General features: G+C 40.1%; 1 protein-coding gene and 1 non-coding gene across 8 annotated transcripts; one reads left to right on the top strand and one right to left on the bottom strand.

Annotated features, from left to right (window-relative positions):
* LOC122084365 (dehydrodolichyl diphosphate synthase complex subunit NUS1-like) lies at positions 1 to 24,313 on the top strand. Of its 7 annotated transcripts, none has more exons than XM_042652563.1 (9): positions 1 to 151; positions 386 to 446; positions 873 to 924; positions 2,939 to 3,227; positions 3,314 to 3,375; positions 11,713 to 11,908; positions 12,016 to 12,112; positions 20,756 to 20,838; positions 23,954 to 24,313. In XM_042652563.1, the coding sequence occupies exons 2-9, from the start codon at positions 397 to 399 to the stop codon at positions 23,959 to 23,961; spliced, it is 837 nt and encodes a 278-aa protein (XP_042508497.1). In that variant the 5' UTR covers positions 1 to 151; positions 386 to 396; the 3' UTR covers positions 23,962 to 24,313. The 7 variants fall into 7 exon arrangements, with proteins under 7 accessions (XP_042508497.1, XP_042508494.1, XP_042508498.1 ...); XM_042652560.1 differs by having other exon boundaries at positions 2,933 to 3,227; XM_042652564.1 differs by having other exon boundaries at positions 5 to 151; positions 393 to 446.
* A 953-nt stretch (positions 24,314 to 25,266) lies between these two features.
* On the bottom strand, positions 25,267 to 25,340 carry TRNAT-AGU. The gene has a single exon. It is a non-coding gene; the product is annotated as a tRNA-Thr (tRNA).
* Between the last annotated feature and the right edge of the window lie 697 nt (positions 25,341 to 26,037).

The raw sequence follows: 26,037 nt of genomic DNA, 5'->3' as shown, positions 1-26,037 counted from the left end.
ATCACTAGAGAGGAGAAGACATATCTCGACGACCAAAAAAGATTGTGTTTTGCCTGGTGAGATCCAGTAGAACCAAATTCCACAAGGGTGCTCTCAGCGTCAGAGTTGTACAGAACCGGCGGCCGGACCAATCACGATCCTGAGATTCCTGGTAATTTTCTCAAAAGTGTATTCTGGTAGTCGCTTGTTTATGATTTGAGTTTTTCGGCAGAAAAAAGGGCGGAAAATGGAAAACCTAATTCTTCCGAGTCCAAATTTCATCAAAGTCATGTGGAAAGAGAGTGAAGAACAGTCGATTATTTTAAGGATCAAGATTTTGAATTCATGCGAAACTCATTCTTCGAATTCTGCGGTTAATTTCAACTAAATAGTAATGTACTTCAAGTTTGCAGAGCAATGACAGTAAGAACAAAGCAGGAGACCTTCCAAGAAAGTATGAAGAACAGGTAACTTCGCTCTTTCTTGTTTCTTTCGATCGCGAACTGATTATTGAAATACTTGCTTCACATTTAGATTTCCACTTCTTCCTTCTCTTAAGGAGGAAGCGAAAAATTAAACTTCTACTTAGAAAATTATTTTGTATTTCATGACAAAAGAGCATTCTGACCATGGTTGATTGAGGAAAAGAGTCTAGCTCTATGACAGGGATGATGTGCTCCATGGGTAGCATTCGGACTCGGGCTTTGGTTTTGCCTCTGAATTAATTTTCGAAACTAAACTCTGCCTTTCTCCTTTTTCTGAATTAGTGATACTGGAGAGATGGGGTTACTGTCTCTGTTGCTGTATTAACATTTTTTTGCAATTTTTTACTCCTTTATTGATTGATTAATTGTTATTTGTGTTGTTGATTGATAGTATTTACATCTTTGCAGATTTATGGATTTTGGGTATGAAACCCAGAGGGTTCTCAGATCAGTTGGACATGTAAACTACTTTCCTTTACATGAAAATTTGTTTTTTCTCCCCTTAATTTATCCATTTGCATATTCTGTTATTATATATTTTTTTTCCTAATGAAATTTTATAACCCTTATTCATTAACATTTTGTGGCAGACATAGAGTTCTATTCACATCAAGTGTATGAAAATCTTTATGGATTCTTTGAGGACTGTATGATCTTATACCATTACATCTCTAATAATGGCTTTTTACCTTCTCATTGCTCTAAATTGTCAAAATGCTATTTTCCAACCACAAAATGCTTGGCATGAAATTGGTACATTTGGTATTCCTATATTTGAATTTAATTTTTTGGCTGCCATATACAGCTGTAGAGGTGAGGTGTTTAGAAAGCAATCATTAGCTGGCTACAATAGCACTGCTGGATCTGTGTCATCTGACAAACTATGAAGTTCACTCAGGCTTTACCTGGCACGCCCAAACTGGTTTCAACTGAAACCAGGTCCAATGGTTGCAACTTGCAGAACCATCCTTGTCTAAACTCTTTGATCTTTATTGAACACAAAAGAAGGATACTATTTGAACTTCAAAAGGGGGTATTGTGACTAATACAGCCCCAAGACATAAATAGATAGAAGATAAACTGAATCCGGCCTACAATGGGACGCTTACCCACACTGGTTTTCGCAATTTTTAAATGCAAAAATTATGTGGCTGGTCTTTAACAAATCCTGCTTTGATCTATCAAAAATTTTTCTCCTAGCATAAATGAAAAACCCATGGCATATGGTCAAAGAGCCAAAGAAACATCTCAGTCCCACAGTTGGGGCAGTTTTTAGTTTCAGTGGCATGCTACACTAGGCACTCATGAAATGGGGACATATAATTATTGACGGTACTGATTCTTAGTTCAGAAATCAATTGGCTGGATGATGTGTTCATTGAGTCCATAGTCATTTTCTAGAGCACTTATTTTTCTTAATTGGAAAAAGCATTAAATTTCAGATGGTTATATTATTGTAATCAGGTGAAGTTCTGCACTGCTAATTCTCCTTGGTTGATTCCACTCCTTGCACTTATGCCACTCATTCTAACTCACCATGTGAAGACCCTAGCCACCCCTTGCAGCTGTTTACTTTAGGTATAAAGCAATTTTTAAGATATACCGTGCAATATGTTCAGGGAGATTAGTTCAACATGGGACCTTTACCTAAGGGGTGACAATGAGTACGAGAGCTCTCTATTAGTTTTATTAATCCTTTTAGTCTCTTATTTTGTTTTTATTTTGAGTGTAACTTAATGTTGATTCAGCTCATGAATACATTTTTCGCCTGTTTGGGATAAGGACCTTACAAAATTATCTCTGTTACACTGTCAATGAGCCAGAAAATAAAAGGGTTTCACAATCATCCTACCCCATTTCCCCCAAAACCAAAGAAAGTGAAAAATAAACATGGTGGGATGGGCTTCAAATAAACTTGCATTGAACTCAAGCTGGATCTGGACCACTGCCATAGATGGACCACCCTTGGATGGACTATGTTGTATGGGCTATCTTTAGGCTTGAACTGCTCATTTTGAAATACGGATTTCAGCATTTCATGGATCCTGGTGCAAGGCTTATGGATTCCACCTCCCCAACTTTTTTCCTTATCCTCAACCCCAAAAATTCACTTATACTGTGTATTGATCAATTCTATATTTTTGTGTAGAAAGCAGTTAAGTGGAAAAAACAACATATTTCAATTACCTCTTCCCCTAATGATGAACTTGGTAAGATAACCCATTGTTTGTCCAAGGCCGTGTATGCTAGTAATTATTTTTCTTAGACATGCCTAGAGTTTGCAGCCATTTTCAGGAAGAATCCTTCTTTCTGACACTGATCAAGTGTCGAACTCTGAACTCGTATATCCAAATGAGTGCAGTACAGGAAGAACACCCCTTTTCCTTGTATTATGTGGCTTATTGAGAATTTCGTGTGCTTGAGTTCCACATTATTTGAATAGGATTCTCACTGTGGCTTTTGTGCAGGTGCAGACATCCTTTGTGCAGAACTTAGTCAAGCTTTTGCTTCGCCTACTCTGGAGTTTGCTACATCTTGCAGTTAACGTATGGTATTTTGTGCTGGATATAGCTCATATGCTGCAAAGCTTTCTTATCTCAAATGGGTTATTGAGGAATTACAAAGTACTCAATCTAAGTCGCCTTAGATACCTGGCCATTGTGGTTGACAGTGAAGAAGCTCAGCACACCTCATGGGTTGTTGAGCTCTTGAACTGGTTGTCAGCTATAGGTGTGAAGCATGTCTGCCTTTATGATATGAAGGGTAGGGGCAAACGTAAAATGCTGTATTGCTGGTTATTGGCTGTAGATTGTTTTGCATATCATATATTTGTTTTTTTTTTTTCTTAGGAGTGCTAAAGGAATCAAAGGAAATTATATTGAAGAAACTGGGTGTTGCAATGCCATGGGAGGTAGTGCTTTCTAATTCACAATTTCATCCTAGAGTAACTTTTTGTTCCATGGCTCACTTGTAGCCTTGGCCAGGAGTTGGGCCATTTCAAGAACTTCTTGTGATTTCTTCAGTACATAATCTATTAACCATGGATAACTAATTTCTATTTGTACACTTGTATTGATGCTAGTCAGAAAAATCAGTTGGCTGTACATGCCCATTACTTGCCTGGGTTTAAAAGATACTCTTTTATATATTTTTTAATATATATATTGTACTTTTGTTTTTTATGGTGAATGGGCTTTACACATTGTTTCTCTCAGAAGTGACAACAAAATTATTTCACGAAGAATTTTCTTATGAAAGGGCTTATTAGAACACAGTATGTATTGATTTATCCTTTCCTTGTTTATATAGCACGTATTCATACCCATTTTGTTGTTGTGAGTGTGTGTGTGCGTCATGGTTGCCAAGGCAACTAGGGCAATCCAAGGCGTTGGAGGCCTTAGGCCTGTAGTATATGTAATATAGTAATGATAATTTATATAGTTATGCTTATATTCAACTTCTGTGGAAAGTTCAAGTTAACTGCAGAGGGAATTTGGCTTTAATAGTTGTATTTCATAAGACATTAAGACCATGTATAATTAGGGGCTTTCCAACCAGAAGCATGAGAGAGCTTCTTCCTTATCACACAAGGTCCTTCATTCACAACAGAGGGATAGATTTTGTTTGATCCATGTAACCAAAATTGCATCTACAACCCAAGATGTCCAAAAAGCTCACTGACCTTCCCATCGTCCGGTGCCTACTGGTAGTACCAGAGTTGATCTTTTCTGAGAAGATCAACTTTCTGTTTTTCTCATTTGCTTTGATTACCTAAAATATCAAGAAAAAAACACACGTCATGAAATAGAGTAGTCAATAAAATTAATGTTGACAGTACATGTAATATGTCATGATAATTTTATATAATTTGCTAATAATGACCTAATATGCCTAATATGAGAAAACCAACATATAATAAACAAAGCATAGGATATTATATAAGCATAGTCATAAAAGAAAAAAGCAATAAAAATAAATCAACCTAAATTCATGAAGTGTCAAAAAAATGATACAATATAAGGTGTGCAATCATAAGGCCGCAATACAATGGCTAGGCATCCAAGGCAATGCTTGGCGGCTTCAAGGTGTCCAAGGCGGTCTAATGCAGGAGTAGATTACAAGAAACTACCCCGGCAATTTATAACCCCAAACAATACCAATAGGACCAAATACCATCAAATAAACCCCTAAGGATACAATACCTATATAGGAGCAAAATCAGCCCAAAACACAACCCGATAGGAGAGAGAAAGACCTACTATAGAGTTGGAGAGAGAGGTGTGGCCAAGTCTGTAGGAGTCCGATTGAGCTGCACTCTTGGGCGTAGATAGTCCCTAGGGAGAGTACAAAAACCCCCAAAGTTGAGAGGATTCTGACGGCTGGTTGTGAAGTTACAAGCTTTCTTGATTTTCTAACCTAGGAGAAATAATCGCAGGCTTCAGGAGAGAGAATCAAATCTGGTTTGTAACTTAGACAGATCTGAAATTTTGTATACTCACAACAATCATATACTTCAACAGCAGTAACTTTAGGATAAAATAGAAAGCTTTAAACAAGAAGAAACAAAGGGAAAAGTGGGGGAGGAGCGGCTGTCTCGGCCCGGGCTTCTCACCCACAGCTATCCCGGCTGTTCTAAGTAATTGACTGCAATTATTCTTTTTTCAAATATGAAATTATGAGTACATAGGCTCCTCTATTTATAAAGGGCAGAATAGCAATCAAATTACTACTAGGAGCTAGTTTCCCAATAGGACTAGACACTTCTACTTCAACTAGGAGCTAGTTTTCCAATAGGACTAGACACTCCTACTACAACTAGGAATTCAAAATTGGACTAGGAATAATAAACCTATGTGGAACACAAATAGAGCCCTAAGTCAATTTGGATTCGACATACCACTTACTCAACTCGATGGGCCCAATGACCCATTAATTAATTAAAAACAACCACTAATTATTCCCCTAGCCGATGGGTCCAATTGGCCCTTATTTGTACTTAGCCACTCAAGTGGACCAAGTAGGGGTTCGGCTGGCTTCTTGGCTGGACCCTAGCCACTTAGGTGGACTAAGGCTGGCCCTTCTTCCTCTCATATTTCCTTACATAATGTGGATCTACATCAGCTCCCCCTTTCTTAGAATCATTCAACTCCGATGAATGGGTAAGGGACATGTAGTGCTTATAGAGGTCCGTGTCAAGGCGTTGAAAGTCATCGGCATGGATCCAAGTACAATCCTCTCGTGGTCAACCTTTCCATTTGATGAGGAAGGAGTAGTACCCTTTGTCCCCACGAACTGTGGTGAACTTGTTGTCGAGAACATCTTCGATGACATCATCTTTAGGGTTTGCAAATTGAGGAAGTTTGAGGGTGTGTTCAGTGTCACCGTCATCAGAATGGTGTCCCAAATAGATCGTCAGATCAGCTACATTGAAGACATTGTTGATCTTCAGAGTAGGAGGTAGCTCTAGCATGTAAGCATTAGTGCCAATGCGCTTCAAGACCTTGTAGGGACCCATGTTCCGAGGATGAAGCTTGTGCACTGTACCAGGAGGAAACCTCTCAGGTGGAATTCGAACCATTACCAAATCACTAGGCTGAAATTCCACGTAGCGACGATGTTGATGGGCAGTTGCTTGGTATCCGTCATTGCTAACAGCGATGCGACGACGAACATCAACATGTACCTCCGTGATGTGTCTAAGGAACTCAGCGGCTTCCACATTAATATGGGCCTGAGGTGGCAAAGGTACCAAGTCAACCGGTCGTTGAGGCTGCAGTCTAAGGACAATCTCAAATGGTGTACGACTTGTGGTGCGGTTGACGGAACTATTATAGGCGAATTCATAAATATCCAGTATAGATGGCCAAGTCTTTTCATAGTCTCAGACTAGACATTGGAGGAAGTTGCCAAGGCTTCTGTTCACCACTTCAGTCTGTCTGTCTGTCTGAGGATGGAATGTAGTGGAGAACTTGAGTTTAGTATTTGTTTTCAGCCATAGAGTCTTCCAGAAGTAGCTCATGAACTTGACATCCCTATCTGAAACAATTGTCTGTGGTAGACCATGTATGTGCAATATCTCTTTGAAAAAGAGTTTGGCCAAGTGACTTGCATCAAGAGTCTTGCACGAGATAAAGTGTGCCATCTTGGAGAAACGATCTACTACCACAAATATGGAATCATACCTTTCCAGTGTAGGTGGTAAGCCTAGGACAAAGTCTATGCTTATGTCTTGCCAATGTGCATGTGGAACGGGCAACGATGTGTACAATCCTGTATTCTTCTTTTCTCCTTTGGCAAGTTGACAAGTGCGGCATCTCTGTATCACATGTTGCACATTCTTTAAGAGTTGAGGCCAAAAGTATGTCTTTCATCATGGAGTATGTTTTGTCCTTGCCAAAGTGTCCACCCATTCCTCCTCCATGTAGCTCTCGAATCAAGTGATGTCTCAAAGAGGTGTTTGGGATGCAGAGGCGAGTGCCTTTGAAAAGATACCCATCATGTATAGCAAATTTGTCATCCTGTCTTTCTCCTTGTAGGTTGTTGAATACTTCTGAAAAATCAGCATCACTAATATACTCTTTGATGTGTTCCACTCCTGCAGTTTGTACTGGGAAGGTGTTCATCATCATCACCTTTCGACTAAGTGCATCAGCCACTTGATTTTCCTTCCCAGCTTTGTACTTGAGAGCAAATACGTATCCTTGCAAGTATGAGATCCATTTCGCGTGCCGATTACTAATGGTCTTTTGTGAGTGTAAGTATTTGAGTGCTTCATGATCCGAATAGAGCACAAACTCTTTGCCAATTAAGTAATGCCTCCAATGCTTGAGGATTTGAACAATGGCATAGAGTTCTAAATCATAGGTAGAATACCTTCTTTTTGCATCATTCAACTTTTCACTGTAGAAGGAAATTGGATGGCCCTCTTGCATAAGCACCCCCCTATCCCAACATGGGATGCATTAGTAGCCACTTTAAACATAAGATCAAAATTGGGTAGTCTAAGCACTGGTGCTTCTGTCATCTTTTGTTTGATCAAGTTGAAAGCTTTAGTGGCTGCCGGAGTCCACTCAAATGGGACTTTTCCCCCTTTTGTGCATTTTGTAATTGGGGCTACAACGGCGCTGAAATTTTGGATGAATCGTCGGTAAAATGAGGCAAGACCGTGAAAGCTACGAACCTCGGTCAAGGTCTTTGGAATAGGCCAATCAACGACACTTTTTACCTTCTCCGGATCAGCTTCTATGCCTTGTGAAGACATAATAAAACCAAGGAAGATGACCTTGGGCAGCATAAAAGAACATTTTTTCAAGTTGATGTAAAACTTTTCTGCCCGTAGTACTCTCATGACAAGTCTCAGATGTTCCAAGTGTTCATTTTGTGCTTTGCTGTATATTAATATGTCATGAAAGTACACTACGAGAAATTTTCCGATGAAGGGTCGTAGTACATGTGTCATCACCCTCATGAAAGTGCTAGGTGCATTGGTGAGGCCAAAAGGCATAACCTTCCACTCATATAGGCCTTCTTTTGTTTTGAATGCTGTTTTCCATTTATCCCCTGGACGGATACGAATTTGATGGTAGCCACTCCGTAGATCAATCTTTGAAAAGATAGAGGCTCCTGTCAACATGTTAAGCATATCATCCAAATGAGGAATAGAAAATCTGTACTTTACCGTGATTTTGTTAATGGCCCGACTGTTAATGCACATACGCCATGGTCCGTCTTTTTTTGGTGTCAATAGGGTTGGTACTGCACATGGACTCATGCTCTCAACCAAGAACCCTTTCTTTAATAAATCATCCACTTGTCTCTTGAGCTCGGCATGCTCTGTAGGACTAAGATGGTAAGTGGGCAGATTAGGGTGTACTGACCCAGGCACAAGGTCAATGGCATGCTGAATATCCCTCATCGGTGGTAGTTTATCAGACAATTCCTTTGGCACTAAATCTGAAAAATCAACAAGTAATTGTTTGATTTGTGGGGGATGTATGACCACTATCACTGGTTCAGCAGCCTTGGTAACAAGAGCTATGATTAGGCCGGTTTCTTCACCAAGGGTCAGTAATTCTCTATAGGGCAGCACGCATAGCTTGTTGTCCACAGTGTTCTTGCTGAAATTTTCTTTGCATGGTTGCTTCTTTTGCTCAGTGGTTGTTTTGGAAGAGGTCTTATCTACATTCTTTAAGACATGTTGTCTCCTTAGTTGGGTAGCCCTTAACTTGTCTTTTACCTGAGGTATGTTGAGTAGGTTTAGAATGAATGGTTTGCCTTTGTGATTGAAGATGCATTGGTTCTTAGTACCTCCCACTAGCACATTGTTGTCATATAACCAAGGCCTTCCAAGTAGTACGTCAGTGAGGACCATGGGGATGACATCACACTATGCACTTTTTTCATAATCTGAGACCTTCAATGGGACTGAACACCATTGAGTTATAGCCATGGTGTTGCTGTCTAGAAGAGATACCTTGTATGGCTGTGGATGGGATTCAGTCTTAAGCTTTCCGTCAATAACAAAGGCTTGAGATACCACATTCACACAACTTCCACTGTCCACAATCACTTGAGCTTTGTGAGGTCCACTAGACATTAAGGTGTAGAAGATATTGTGCCTCCTCCAGTCTTCACCCTTAGTTTCAGACACTAGGATTCTTGCAACCACATTGACATAAGCATGAGGATCATCATTCTCTGGTGTAAGCTCATCTTCCAGTTCATCCTCCTCTCCTTCAACTGCAATATTAACAGTCCAATCGTCATCCTGAGATTCTTGGATTTGTAAATCCGGATTGGATTCGATGGCACTAATGACAGAGTTGGATCGTCCCCGCTTAGGGCAGAATTTTGCCGTGTGTCCAGTCTTTTCACAACTGTAGCATGTCACAGATCCACTCTCCCTTCCCATTGGAGCCTTCCCCTTATCCTGTGTATCTTGTGGAGCTCGGGTAGGAAATCCAGTGGGTTTGGTTGGTACATAAGGCTTTTTGTTGTCAGTTGGCTGGATGTACCTTCTGAAGGTTGTTTTGATCAGATCCTCTGCTTCTAGTGATTTGTCAAAACAAGTGCTTAAGGAGGGTATCTCGATCACACCAAGCTTCTCACGAATATCATACTTAGCCCCAGTTTGAAACGGGATATGAGTAGTTCTTCATCTTCTTTATGGGCACCTGTTCGTGAAAGCAGTTCATTAAAACGATCAATATAATCTCCTACAATCATAGTACCTTGCCTGAGAGTATTCAGCATGTCGTAGAGTCGACGTCAGTAGGTGGGTGGTAAGAATCTATCGTTAAGGATAAATTTCAAGCCTTCCCAATTGTGAGGCATTTGACGACTGCGGATCAGCCTATTCTCTTCATTCCTCCACTAGTCCTTAGCTCCACCAGTTAACTTAGTGACAACTAATTGAACTTTCCTTTCTTCAGGCATACGGTACCACCAGAAGTAGTCATCAAAGGAAGTTACCTAGTCCTGGTAGTAGAGGGGATCGTGCCTCCCATTGTACTCTTTCAATTCTAACTTGACCTTGTACGTATCGTCAGGCTGATAAAGCTGATTGTCATACTCATCATACTCATCATTCTGAGCTGGGACATTCCTTCTAGGTTGCATAGTGACTCTTCTGGGAACATTACCAATGCAATTGGCAGCAGGTTGAATATTAGTTTGGGCAACAGTTGGTTGGGTGTTAGAGTGGGCAGCAGTACTCTCTTTTAGGTCAGCCAACTGTTGGTCATGTCCATCTAACCTCGTAGATAAGGCTTGGATTGCTTTCATCACATCTTGAAGGGTGGGTTGGGGTTCTTTTGTTTGAGCCATAGCTCTGATAGCACTTAATGCAGGAGTAGATTACAAGAAACTACCCCAGCAATTTATAACCCCAAACAATACCAATAAGACCAGGAAACAAAGAAATAATACCACCAAACAAACCCCCAAGGATACAATACCCATATAGGAGCAAAATCAGCCCAAAACACAACCCGATAGGAGAGAGAAAGACCTACTATAGAGCTGGAGAGAGAGAGAGGTGCGGCCAAGTCTGTAGGAGTCTGATTGAGCTGCATTCTTGGGCGTAGATAGTCCCTAGGGAGGGTACAAAAACCCCCAAATTTGAGAGGATTCAGACGGCTGGTTGTGAAGTTACAAGCTTTCTTGATTTTCTGACCTAGGAGAAATAATCACAGGCTTCAGGAGAGAGAATCAAATCTGGTTTGTAACTTGGACAGATCTGAAATTTTGAATACTCACAACAGTCGTATACTTCAACAGCAGTAACTTTAGGATAAAATAGAAAGCTTTAAACAAGAAGAAACAAAGGGAAAAGTGGGGGAGGAGCGGCTGTCTCGGCCCGGGCTTCTCACCCACAGCTATCCCGACTGTTCTAAGCAATTGACTACAATTATTCTTTTTTCAAATATGAAATTATGAGTATATAGGCTCCTCTATTTATAGAGGGTAGAATAGCAATCAAACTACTAATAGGAGTTAGTGTTCCAATAGGACTAGACGCTCCTACTACAACTAGGAATTCAAAATTGGACTAGGAATAATAAACCTATGTGGAAAACAAATAGAGTCCTAAGACAATTTGGACTCGACATACCACTTACTCAACTCGATGGGCCCAATGACCCATTAGTTAATTAAAAACAACTACTAATTATTCCCCTAGCCGATGGGCCCAGTTGGCCCTTATTTGTACTTAGCCACTCAGGTGGACCAAGTAGGGGTTCGGCTGGCTTCTTGGCTGGACCCTAGCCACATAGGTGAACTAAGGCTGGACCCTTCTTCCTCTCATATTTCCTTACATAATGTGGATCTACATCACGGTCGCCCTTCTTGCATCGAACAGGGCATGCTGTTGCCTTGGACCCAAGAAGGTGCCTGGACACCTAGGTGGCGGCTTGACAACTATGGTGTATGTGCACACTTGTGTGTGCAAGATTGCAAGTGCATGCATGTTTGTGTCTGGAAAAGGTATTTTTAAGCAGATGGCCAAGCTTCTTTAGGTGAGCAGGAACCAATTTTGTACTATGTGGAGGCTGAGGCACTGTGACAACCAAGAGGAGGAAAGATAGAGAGAAATAGATAGACTAGCAGTTTATTGTTCTGTCCTATTCTCACAAGATACTTAATACACAAATAATATTATTTATTTAATTCAGTGTACCATTTTAACTATTAGGATGTACTCTGCAACTACCTGAGTTCTTATGAACCTCATGCCTCTTTTGCACAGGTAGCTGATGAAAGGAACTTGTTTCTAGAAAGAAAGCATATGGTTTTGGAATTTGTTTCCTTCTCTGATGGGAAAGAAGGGGTAGCTAAAGCAGCTAGCTTTCTTTGTTCTAAGTATTTAAAAGGTGCTAGTAGAGGTGAAGATCAGGAGCCAGTCTTCACGGAACCTGAAATGACTAGTGCACTGAGAGCCGTAGGTTTGTTTTTCATGTTCCAATATGTTCAATTTGAATATGCATGCCCTATTTCAAGAAATTTTTAGTTTTTACGTTCCTTTTCAGACATGATTTTCCTTTGGTATCAGGTTGTGGGGGGCCAGAACCTGACCTTCTTCTAATATATGGGCCTGGAAGGTGCCACCTTGGATTCCCAGCATGGAGATTGCGGTACACAGAGATTGTGTGAGTGTTCTTACTCTGTTGTGTTCAAATTAGTTTCCCAGTGACTTCACCATGGTGATATACTGATGTCACACAGAAGCTTCAATTCTCTGCATTCTGCCCATTATTATTTTGTACAAAATTGCTAGCCCTTCTGCAGCAATATGACAGTGCCTCAGCTGCTCCACACAGTGGACCCACTGTAACTAGTGACCAAGATGCTGTCATATTGTTACTGTTTAGCGGGGATAGCATTCTTCCTATACTGTATGCAGTTATCTCAGGGAGGAATTCATTGATTTTAACCACTGGTGCGATGGTTAGGATAATGCTCCTTTAAAACCTGTAATTCTCAAACACATGCTTGTATTCATGGTTCGAAAGTTAATTCAAAGTTGTCACTGAACCAAGCAGAATTTAACTCAGCAAGGACCTTGGGACTTGATTGACTAGTTGAGTTGGTTAGAGTCTTATAGATTTGATAATTTTAACTCAATTACTCAGAAGTAAACTCATTTTTCTGGGACCTTAAAGATATGGTATATAGGAAGGTTGCTTGCTCGTGAATTAGAATCCTAGGAATCATTGAAATATTTTTAGATCTTTTCAAAAACTAAATTTCCAATTCCTCTTTTATGTCTTAATGCATACTAGATTTCTATTGACATTTTCTGAAACCTGATAAAGATTAATTTTACACCTCTACTCAACTTGGCTGATATCATCCTCACACTCAAATCAGTTGTAGACAGGAACATCAATGGGTTACATTTGGGATGGGTTTCACAAATGCCAAACCAGACACTGATGCTCAACCCTAAACTGCCCCACCCTGCTATGTATAAATGGGCCATACCAATCTCAGGACATATATGCTTCTTGGTGCCCCATGGACCTTTTATATAAACACCAGACCTGACCCTAACCTTCAGCCGTAGGGGTGGATGGTCCGTAATTCATCGTTGATGACTTCTTAATGGGGAATCGATCTTGAACCAGGGAAAGAACCAGTGGGAGATAAATTGCAACTGGATCAGCATCACACCAACCATGCAAAGTCTCTCACCTTGCAACTGCATCACACAGCTCATTTTGCATCTCACAAGGAAAAACAGCATAAAGCCATCATATTTTCTTTTGTCTAAAATTGTTGGCTAGAGTACAACCCCTCTCTTTTTATTTATAATTTCAATGGAAAATAAAACCTGTATTATGGAATGAAGGGTCCCTTACAATAATAGTAACTCTCTATAGCCAAGGAAGGGTCACCAAAATAGAAATTAACCAATAACTGTAAGAATAATGATTGAATTAGTTAATTGTTATTGTAGCTAGGACCTACAATAAAAGAAACTACTAAATAAGAGCCCATGGTTGCCAAAAAGGCTAGAGGGTGGACCTCGACACAATGGTAAGGTTGCTCCATTGCTGCCTAGTGGAGTAGTGGTCACGGGTTTGAGTCGTGAAACAACCTCTCTGCAAAGAGGGGGTTAGGCTGCTTACATTATGACCCTCCCCAGACTGCTCAGTGGGTGGAGCCTTGTGCAGCAGGTGTGCCCCTTTTTGGTTGCCTAAAAGGCTGCTGGAATATCCCACAGAATATTCTCCACACAATCTCCTTGTAATCTTCTAGATGACCTTCAAATCAAATCTTCTAGGAGATCTTAAAACCCTATTTGCAGGTTTTGTACTAGAATCACACACCTTTCTTTCTCTTCACTATGACATGCATCAATTTTCCCCGGCTTGGAAAACTCGTCCTTGAGTTTTGAGAAGTTGAGGTATCAGATCTGCACGATCATCCTTCAGTCTGATGCAGAACTCAGCAACTGTTGACTTTGTCAGTATTGCTTCCATGATTCTGATACCAAAATAGAATCCGGTAAGAAAACTATTCACACAGCACTGTTCATATGGCAGTTTTCACGCATTATTGTTCATGATCATCTTTTGTGGACCGATGTGGACAACTGGCATGGAGGAGAGATGCTGCCAATATTCTTTAGGATTTCATATTTTGTTTCTACTTTCTATTTCAGTAGTTATGATTTTCTTGTATTGCTATTGAGTCAATAGTTAGATTGATAGGAGTTTCTATTTTCCAACAAGTTTCTATTTTAATGTTAGTTAATTTTCGTAGTTAGCTTGGCAGCAAAGCATATTCCCCACACCATTGGGAGTTACTAGTTTGTAATTGATGATGAAATGATTATAAATAAAGATGATTGGCTTCCTATGCCCACGATTTTGATAGTAAACCTATGAGAGCTTTATGCATGTGTGTGATTGTGAGAGACAATCACTATTGTGAGAATCAGCCTGGGTGAGATGCCTTTGAGAAGATAGGTGGGAGATCTTCAAGTTGGTGGGACACCAACTTATCCTGTTTTTGTTTTAGTTCTTTTCCAACTAGTAAGTTCTATTCTCCTATCAAATCTGTCGGTTTCATCTGGTAAGCTATATTACTTTTAAGTTTTAATTACTGTTGATATCCCTAGCTTCTATATTCTTTTCTCTTCTTTATTCTCTGCCTAGGAAAATCTGTCTGATCTGTGACTGATTTGAATCAAGGCTTCCACTTCAGTGACCTGCACAAGGTGATACCAGGTTGGAGGATATCAGTTGCTGTTTTTTTCAGCTTCTTCCCAAATTAGAGAGTGCTATTTATTTGCTGTCTAAACTGTTTCCCTGCAGCACTTCTTTAGGGATTCAATTGCTGTATTGTCAAGGTTATTACTCACAGTTTATATTCTGTTTTCTTTGACTTCTAGTTCTGGTTTGAGTACTTTCTAATTCTGTGACAGTCACATAACTCTCTATCCAAGCGTTGGATCTAGTCCAGGTTTTGAGTTTTTTTTTTTTTTTGATACATTAACAAGTCAATTCAATCAGAGTTCTGTCGCTATCTGTTTAGTCTATTGTGAGCTATAGAGCAGTCCTTGTTTCTGGTCTAATTTTAGCCTTGTGATTTTGATTGTGTCTTGGTTTCCTGTCATTAGTAGTTTGGAGATTAGGAATCCATCAATTTGATATAAAATCCAACCATGTCCAGTAATGAATTAAGTCTCTCTGACATGGCCGACACCCAAAAGATTCATGATTATGTTCTTAGGGTGTTGATTAAACTGGATAAACGAATGGCTTGGATGCAGCAATGTTTGGGCATTGCAGAATCATCTATAGAACCTCTATGGGAAGAGATGGGGACACAAAAAGAGAAATTAGGGGTGGAGATAGGGGAGAGAAAATAGGAAAAGTGATGGTTTTGGCTAATTAGGAGGTAGGCCACCTCTTGGCTCTATTGAGGAAGCCAATACCTCCATCCTCAGAGCAGATTTGTTAATATTCCAATCTTTTTCATTATCTATTTCCTTCCATATTCATCTGCAATAAAAGTAACTGAATACTCCCCACTACCTCCCCCTTCTAGCCTCAACTATGTAACTCCTCCCATCCCTTAGCAACCGCTTCCCATAACTGATCGCCACATGTGATCATGGGATTTACTTGTTGAAAATACAGAAAATAAATAAAGAAATGGGGTAACTACAAATACTATCCATGCTGGCCACACATGCACATATCATGTTGCTTTCTCCTTGAGTTTGGTCTTGTCCTCAAGACCAATTGTAGGAAACTGAATCTTCATGAATAATCCCATCTGAATCCTAGATCTTCGTGGGGTTAATCCCAAATTGCTTCGGCTGGTTACAGTTAGGATGGAGAGCCTCTTCTTCATCTTGCACAGTTGGAAGGTCAGCCATCTCACTAAGTTCCAATTGCATAGGAGAGAATGGTATCTCCTTCGAAGAAGTGGTGAATGATTTGCTTTGTTTAGGCTTCATTTCTCTATTTTTCTTCATTATATTCTTCTTTGTCTTCTTCTTCCTCGTTGGTTTCTTTGAATGCATGTTTATGGTGGCTGACTTGGGCAACAACTCAATCTTTTTCAAGATTTCTTCCAACAAAGCCAAACTTCTCGCTTGACTATCACAAATATTGTTGAAAATCTGCTCCATAGCGTGTGGGTAACAACCGGCGCTGTGACCAAATGATAAGGACGTGGAAAGAGAGAAGAAAAATAGATAGAGAAATTAGGGGTGGAGAAAGGGGAGAGAATATAGGAAAAGTGATGTGTTTTGGCTAAGTAAGAGGTAGCCCACCTCTTGGCACAAAGAACAGATTTGATAAGATTTCAATCTCTTTTATAAACTATTTCCTCCCATATTTATCTACAATACTCCCCACTACCTCTCCCTTCTAGACTGGAAAAAAGACAAACAATGCTCAGTTGTTGAGTTGAGGTGGGTATTAGCCAAAACCCATCACTTCTCCTATTTTCTCTCCCCTATCTCCACCCCTAATTTCTCTCATTTTCTATTTTTCTTCTCTCTCTTTCGATATCCTTGTCATTTGGTCATAGAGCCGATTATTACCCACACACTATGGAGCAAATTTTCAATAAGATTTGTGATACTCAAGAGAGAAGTCTGGCTTTGTTGGAAGGAGCAACCAACGAGGAAGAAGAAAGAGAAGATGATAATGATGAATAATAAGGAAATGAAGCCCAAGCCCAAACAAAGCAAATTATTCACCACTTCTTTGAAGAGATACCATTCTCTACAACGTGATTGGCACGCCGTGAGATGGCCAACAAGAGTAAGGCAACCTTCCAACCGTGCATGATGAAGAAGAGGCTCTCCATCCTAAATTGCAACTAGTCGAAGCAATTTGGGAGCAACTCCATGACGATCTGGGATCCAAGTGGGATTATTCATGAAGATTCAGATTCTTACAATTGGTTTTGAGTACAAGACCAAACTCAAGGATGAAGGAACATGATATATGCATGCGTGACCAGCATGGATAGTTATTGTAGTTACTCCATTCATTGATTTGTTTTCTATAAGTTAAATCTTATGATCACATGTGACGATCAGTTATGGGAAGTGGTTGTTAAGGGATGGGAGGAGTTACATGGTTAAGTCTAGAAGGGAGAGGTAATTGGGAGTATTCAGTTACTTTTATTGTAGATAAATATGAGAGGAAATAGATAATTAAGGAGATTGATCTTATCAAATCTACTTTTTGAGTAAGGAGGTATTGGCGTTTTCGATAGTGCCAAGAGGTGGGCTACCTCCTAATTAGCCAAGATGATGCGTGTGTGGAAGAGAGGAGAGAGAATATTGGAAACGATAGAGAGAAAATAGGGAATAAAATAGAACATTAAGAATTAAATAACAAATAGTTAAATAAAAGCTACAAGAAAAAAAAATAGGGATAACTTTTTTTTTTTTTTTTTTGGGTGAGCTAGAAATTTATAATAAGGGAAAGAGGGGATATACAAGCTCGAAGGCAAAGAGAAGAGGATACATCCCTAGAGGGGAAGGGAAGGGGAGGTCAAAATAGACAAAGGAGAGCCCTAGGAAACAACAATAAGATTGTTCTTTGAGGAATCAATAGCTGAGCGGTGGGGGGATCATAAAAAGCTTGGAGGAGACGACATAGTAGATGGTATTCCAAATCTTATCGAATAATCTAGAGTTGGAAGTCCATCTACGAAGATTACACTCCATTCAAATTTGGTTGATAGCGGCCTCGAAAGCAAGTTTCCTAGCAATATTGCAGATAGAGTTGTCGGCAAAGGTCATGTCAGTCCAGATCCATTCTCTCATAAGAGAAGGGGCCTTCTCCTAGTAGGCTAGCATTTGGAAAGGGTATGCTTCCATATGGTGGAGGTGAAAAGGCAGTTAATGAATAGGTGATTGGTATCTTCCGAACCATTCCAACATAGGCAACAAGCAAGTGGCACAAAGATGTGGTGGTGGATAAGGAAGGATTGAGTGGGAAGGAAATTGGAGAGGGCTCTCCAAAAAGTGAAGTTGTGGCGGGGCATGTGAGATTTGAACTGGGACTTGAAGATTGGACAAGATGCCAAGCAGAGGAAGAGGAGAAGCGGCCAGAGGGAGAAGGGGACCAAACTATTTTGTCCTCTCCTCCACTAGGAGGGAGGCTGGGAGAGAGGACCAAAAGGAGGAAAGAGGAGGGGAGGCTAGAGGAGTCCAAGAGCCATTGGAAATGATTGAAGATACGGGGGAGGGCTTTGCAATGCTATAAGAGTAGACTGGTCTAGGGCTCACAAGCAAGAGGAGCACACCCTCGGGGTGCCAATTATCTAGCCAAAGGGAGGTTGAGGAACCATCACCAATACAAGAGTGAATGTCACCCAAAGTTGTTGGTTTGGCTTGGAGGATTTTACACCAGATCCAAGAGGCATTCGAGGAGATGGGGATGGTTCAACGGGAGCCTTGGAAAAGGAGGGAAGAGTAGACCCAAGAAACCCAAATATTGTTTTGCTTGGAGACCAACTTCCAGATAAGCTTAAGAATGCCTGCAAGGTTGGCATCTTTGATTCTCTTTATTTTGAGGTCTCCTTCATATTTGGGGAGGCAAATGGAGTACTAGCTGATGGGGTGGAGGAAAGTGGCAGAGTCAGTACCTTTCCAAAGGAAGGTGTAGAAGAGGGACTCCACAACCTTAATGATGGATTTAGGGATTTGAAAAATACCCGACCTATAGATGTAGGATAATTGGAGGATAGAATGGATGAACTCCAAATAACCTGCATTGGAGAGGAGCTTGCCTTTTCAGAATTGGAGCCTTGTATGAATTTGGCTCAACATGGGAGAGCAGTGGTGGTCCAACAAACGAGAGGAGATGAGGAGACCAAGGTACTTAACGGGAAGAGAGCCTTGGGAGAATCCTGTGAGCTCAAGGAGACGGGTTTTGGATTGATCGGGAACACTAACATGGAAGAGACGGGATTTGAGAAGATTAATGTGGAGACTAGAATGGGATTCGAAAAGGCGGAGGGAAGGCATTATGGAATCTATGGACACAGGGTCAGATTTTGGAGAAAATCATAAGATCATCGACAAAAGCAAGATGAGTAAGCTTGAAGGCTTTACACTTAGGGATAGGGGAGGTGAGGAGACCATCAGCATGAGATTGGATGGATTTGGATAGGACTTCCAGGGCAAAAGACGAAATAAGAGTGGGGAGAGAGGACATCCTTAACAGATGCCAATAGAGGAAGAGAATCATAAGGACAGAGAATTTGGGGAAAAAATGATAGATTGAATCCAATTGACAAGACAGGGGGGTGGGGGAGGACATCGCGAGAAGGACTTTGGAGATGAAGTCCCATCTAATAGAGTCAAAAGCCCTATGGATGTCTATCTTGAGGAGGGCGAGAGTGGGATTTTTTTATCAAACCCTCTCACTATCTCATGTATAGAATGATGATGTCTGAAATGCTCCTACCAGAAATGAAAGTAGATTGGTTGGGACTGACAAAAATAGGGATAACTTTGGTTGGCTTTACTGACAAAGCCATGGCGTCTGGGCCTAATTAGGAGTTAGCCTTCCTCTACTCAACAACTGAGCATTGTTTGTCTTTTTTCCAGTCTATCTTCTATTACATATTCATTCCTATTATTGAGGATATGATGACAGTTACAACTTACAACCTCCTTCTCCTCGTTCTCCATATATCTACACTCCACACTCCACACTCCACACTCCACACTCCAATTACAATCCTTAACCTCTACTAATTACTTCCCACTTTACTAACTTCTAGTAACTACCTCTCCACTACAAGGCACCCATATATCCCTAATAGATTACTCATAATATTATCCAACACATCATGACACGTAAGACCCATGCAAAACAAGCCATACCATGTTGGTCTATAACATGAAAGACCTCCTTTCAAAGCAAAAGAACCTGAAGTTGAGGTTAACTTGAAGAAAATTCAGCTACTTGTGACAACAAGGAAGAGCCAGTCCTTGATGTTCCTACTGTAGAGGCTTATGTTGAAGAATTTGAAATGAATAAGTTTGAAAACTGTGGACGTAGAGGTCGTGATGAAAGAACTTGGCCCTACAGTTGAGGTGGTGGTTGAAGAAACAGTTATGGAGGAACTCTATCAATGTGCCATTCACAACTGTGATTAACCCAGATGTTGAGTGTGTAGAGTTTGTGATCTCACCTAAGTTTTTCGAAGAGAAAGAGTCACATCTCGAAGACTTCTTTCCCCATATTCGTGAGTGGCCAGAATATTGTTTTGGTCTGAAATTGTATATGCACCATGTCAAGCTTATCCCTAAACTTTTTAAAACTCAAGGTCAGGCTTCTTTTAAGTGGGGGAGGGTTGATGTCGATAAAATTATGAAGAATAAAAGAAGGACCCAGCTGTCATTCAGCCAGCCCATCCAGTCAGGCCATCGAGCAGCCCATGGTTGCCGAAAAGGCTGCTGGAATATCCAACTGAATATTCTCCATGCAATATTCTTTTAATCTTCTAGATGACCTTCAAATCAAATCTTCTAGGAGATCTTAAAACCAGATTTGCAGGTTTTGTGGTAGGCTTGCAATCCTTCTTTCTCTTCACTATGATATCATCACTTCATTTATTTATTTTTTTATAAAATCATTTGAGGGCTTATTTGTGATAATTCTAACTCTCCGTTCCTCTTTCTTTTTTTTACATAATGGAGAATGTAAACCATTGTAAATCTCTCTGTTCCTTTCATGAAAGTATGCAAGAACTCCCTTCTTCTCGATGTGATAATTTAGATATTGTTTTCTGTGTTACAGGCATATGGGATCATTGAAATCCATGAACTATGGTGCCATGATAAGATCCATTCGCAAGTTTACAATGGTACATCAGAACTATGGTAAGTGCTTCATGTTGCTATCTACTTCTTTGATTGACAAAAAATGCTGTAATGTTGAGAAAACTGTCTTCATCTGTCCTATCTCTGTATTACATTTCACTCTTTGTGGTGTTTTTTATCTTTTGCAACTGGTAAGGTCTCTAGCTTGTTGTAGCAGAGACTTGGGATAGAGTCCTGCCTTCACTCACCACTCTCTTTTACCTCCTCTGATTCTCCCCTATACACCCCCCCCCCAAAAAAAAAACAAATAAATAAAATCCAAAAACATAAAAATAAAATTCTAGAGAGGATCCAAGGGACCTGGAGCCATAGTGGTAGCGTACTGGCATAATCAAACAGCCATCGTCCAAAGGTCGCCCTCTCCCTCTCTCCCACCTGAAACCACAGCACTGGTCCCCAAAACAGAACAGTAAATGATCCAACTCCCTGATTCACCTACCTCACCTCATACAACGAAACCAGCCCAAATAAAGCAGAGCCCATAGAAATGAGCCACAGCCTATGATCATCAAGACAGACTCCAAAATATCCGCAGAATCTAAAGAAGCACAAAAACAAACACCAACACCAACGTGAACCTCCCAGTCCATATACAACATCCAAAACAATACCATCAACTCCACCCAAACCTCTAACTCAACACCAATCGTCCTAATAACCTCGACAAATACTACTTTCTAAGTTAAATATATTTAAATAAGGGGAAAGAAGAAGACAATCTAAATAACCCATTTGACCAAAGAAAGATAAATTAGTACCACTAACAACCACCAGTCACCCAACCTGATTAGAAAGCAGTCAAAGCACCTATATGCATGCTTTATTGATTTACATGGCAATAATCGATGATTGCTTTGCAAGCCTTGCATGAACTAGGAGAACAACGTACATCCCTTGGAAAACCGAATGGATTGACTTAATAAGAACTATGATGAAACACAATTTATAAAAGATAAAAAAAGGAAAAACCCATTATCTAGATGTGTTATCAGTACCTAAAATAGAGAATTTCAGATGTGAAGTATTATAGCCACTTTGTCAAGTAGCCAAGAGTCCCCTGTTCTGCTACACTCACATACCCCCTGCTTGCCTGTCCAAAATGTGCTCCTGATTGTTATTCTGCATTTCTGCTTGGCAAACCAAATGAAAACCGATACCAAACAGTTGATTATGCTCAGTCTGTCCACCACCTACAAAGAATCCATGAACTATATAGTCTTCACGATAGCCCTCACCATCGCTGATGATTTATAAGAGCTGAGTTCAACACTTTGACCAGCTTTAGATGTTCTTACCTTTTGCTTGCTTGCTTGCGGGTGGGTTTCTTATAGGTTTTTGTATTACGGAGGCGAAGTAAATGTACCATACCTCGTAAAACAGGACACATAAGCATAATACCTGTAACACTCCCCTCTTCTCGGTATTTTATTTTTTAAAAGTTTAATATACTTGAGGTGATCAATATAACTATGATATGTGTAACTAAATTGGAATTTTTTTTTTTTTTTTTGGGTGAATACTGAATTGGATATTTTTACACCCATTTTATCCACTCCTAACAGGGGTACCACAGGAACAAAAAAGCCTTTCAACACTACTTTTTGTACCACTCCTAAATATATTCATAATTTTCTATAACCCCACTAATTGAAAATAATATCCACCGCACCCCTAATGTGTAACACCATTAACTTAAAACGTGAAAAAACTTTTTGACCCTAGTCTCTACACACTGGACTATTCTCTGCCTTTGAAGATCTAGTGGAAGAAAAGAATTAGGTATCAGACTATTGTAGAGAGAGAGATATTTGACCAGTGAACTTTGCGGCATCATGATCATCCTAACCATCAAAAGAAAATACAACTTAAACTATTAACGGATGATTGACAGGTTAGGGTGAGGCAAGAGGAAGTGACGAAGGAGAAATATAGAGTTTTCTTTCTTTTCCCTTTCCCCTAAAAAAAACCCCGAGATTTATGATCGAAGCTTGCTGAACTAAATTTGTGGCCTAAGCCAAGCCTATCAAATCCTCCGATCGATTCGATATGTCGAGAATCCAGAGCTGAAGTAAGAAGAAGAAGAAAAGAAAGAGAAATAAGAGATTATGGGAAGCGAAGGCAGCTGCAGGATCAAGGAAAACCTGGTCGTGTTGCAGAGATCCGTGAAGCATCTTCACTTTGGCGGTTTGGAGGATAAAAGATGCGGCTGCAAAAGAAATCAAGAGATTTGCCTCAGAGGATCTGAAGACCAGGAAATCGTTCGCTGCTCTTGGGTCGATGGGTCAATGCTCAAGTCGGACGTGTCGTCTTGCCGGCTACTGTTGATGTTCGCAGATGAGGGGGCTGGTAACAGTCCAGTGCGTATAGACAAAAAACCCAAGAGTGGGTAAGCTTTTCTCTCCTTCCATAGAGACTCCATCCTCTCCTGCAATTTGCTCAGCTCTTTTCTTCGCAGGTAATCGGAGCAGGGCCAGAGATGAGATGGAGGTTTAGGTTGAGATAAAAGCAACGCACTTTACCAATTTTGGGGTTTTTAAGTAAGGGTATAACGATAAGTTTACCCATACTCAAGGGTAATTTGGCCATTTAGATAATAATAAACTGCTGACATCATAACTTTACGATTTCCTTCTAACGGAATGGATTTATTATAAATTTTCTTATGAAAGTGAGGGACGTATGAGATCTTTTTTCAAATTCTGGGGGTTATAGGAAGTCATGAATATTTTTAGGGATGGTACAAGAAAAAATCCCTTTAAAAAATTGAAAAAAGGGTAGTTGAAAGCAAGCTCTATTCCTGCTTTCTGTATAAAAAGCGTATTGGCTTAGTTTATTGTGTCTGCTAAGGGTCATTTGGGGCCATTCAAGTTGAGCTGTCGCCTGGCAGAACAAAACCTGCTTAATGCATCTCGATGGAATATCTTTTGGTGTTCCAACACCGGCCCCCCACAATCTATTGGTCCCTCGTGGCATTTGCCTTAGTTTGCTTTTTTAGTGGCATCAAATTACTTTAAATTTTATTGCCATAATTTTGCAGCTGATCTTTGATTGAGGAAATATCAATTTATTAAATTTTTGATTTATGTAATTCTATTGTATGTTCATGTGGCATCAGGTTCATGAGGTGAGTGCTGATAATGGTGCATTCAAGAAAGACTGTTGGATTGGATGGATGATGACAAATCCTGGGGCAGTGATCACAGGAAACATCGAAGTATCCATGCCTGCACACAAGTGAAGCTACAAGTTTTTTGCGAAATCAGGAGGCTAGAGTTGAATTGGCATATTTTTCCATTTTGGTTTATAGTCAATGGTATATCTGTGATTTTCATGGAAGGGGAACCATTGTTTGTCGTTCCCAATACTAGCCTTTTCTGTGTTATTTTATCATCTATACAGTCAGAATCCTCTATTGGATGGACTCTATCCAAGCCCTTTATCTTTAATAATATAATTGATTTTCTGTTTTGTATCATATCTCACCTGCATCTGATAAGCATGGCTTGTAGATCATTAATTGCTTACTTTCTGATTCTATGCCATTTCGGAAAAATGGGATTTACATATTTTCAGAAATGCTTCTTCATTCAGACCATAAAAAACACTTCCAATTGATTCAAAAGCTAGCACCAGATTTTTCACCTTTTTTAATGAAGTTTTCGCAAATTATTCTTGCCTTAACGCTTTGGAGGTATACACACCAGTAGTTAATCACAACCTATCTACTGACCTAAATTGATCTAGGATGGAGCTTTTGATACTGACACAAGCAGTGGAGAAATTGGCTAGGTTGTTTTTTCGATGAATTTTGCTGTTTGAATTGGAGTGGATTGTGACTTCTTTGGTGCAGGGAGGAGCACAGAAGCATGGCCAAGATCAAGATTTTGGCTGCAATCACCCCAAGTGATGGAGATTAGGGGCTCTACTACGAGGTTCCAGCAAGCAAAATTACTGAACTTGACCAACATAGAAATCAGTGAGTGCTGATCAGTAGGTGCAGTGGCTGCAGCCTGTAGACTTGGGTTATCTCGGTCATTGGAACTCTTATTGTTGGATGTTAAAACTCGTATTTCTTCTTGTGTGGGTAAGACGCTCTAACAAAGCTATTTCTCAGAGCTCTCCGTAATCTGTAATTTTGAAAAGGGAACTTCAAAAAGTGGTATTTTTAGATTGGTATCTCCAAACCACAAACACTAAACCCCTAATTCCAAACCATAAACACAAAATCCTTCACCCAAAACCTCTAAACCCTAAATCCCAAACCCTAATCCTAATCCTAAACCTAAACCGTGAAGCCCAAACCCTAAACCCTAGAGAACAATCCCTAAACTTCTTTTCCCATTGCAAAATCCTAACATGGTTAACTTGTAAAACGGTGAGGAAGCTTACATGGTTACTATCACTTTCTATCAAAAATATAAAATAATATGCTTTCACTGAGAATTGAACTCAGGACCTCCCGCTTACTAAACGGGTGCTCTAGCCAACTGAGCTATGAAAGCTTGTTACATGCAAAGTATCCAAAAAACTATATAATATCTGAAAAGAAACAACATTATCTAACAACGGAAAAATAACTCCCCCCACCCCCCAGTCGGATGAAGTGTTCAAGAATGTGATTTCTATCACTCTCATGTCCCTGGACCACTGACAAACTCGGGTTTAAATCCTCTGTGGTGAGTGACAGTGAGGATTTGCTGGGAGGGCCCCGACATGCATCTTAACCATTGGATCCTTAATGTCGTTCATTGCCTCACCACTGAGGATTATATTTTTATTATTTTTTTTCATGAATCCCTCCCCCATTTCACCTTATTTGCAACATGCACATTAATCAAAATTTTCATTCCTAGCACCTTATAACTCTATCTACTTAGAAGTTAGAACCTCTCTCTCTCTCTCCCCAACTCCAGTCTGTCTTTCCTTCAACATGTCCTATCTCTAAAAGGCTGTTGGGCTATGGATCCAAGGTAGCACAACAAGCAACAAGACCAAAAAAGCTGCCAGAGATGCACTGGCTAGTTCTTATAAGGTTTTCCATGAAAGAAAAGTATAGAATTAATTAAGGTGGACAGACAAGTTACGAAGAGAAAAGTTTAGGAAGAGGCAAAATGGTGCACCATCTTTACCTTAGGGGGGTGAAGTTGAATTATGGAGGGAAGTGAGTGTCAGCTCTATCACATACAAATCTACAGACAT

The sequence above is a fragment of the Macadamia integrifolia genome, chromosome 7 (genome assembly GCF_013358625.1).
Source record: "Macadamia integrifolia cultivar HAES 741 chromosome 7, SCU_Mint_v3, whole genome shotgun sequence".
NCBI lineage: Eukaryota > Viridiplantae > Streptophyta > Magnoliopsida > Proteales > Proteaceae > Macadamia > Macadamia integrifolia.
Note: the sequence above shows the minus strand (reverse complement) of the source record. Positions and strands in the feature narration are given on the sequence as shown.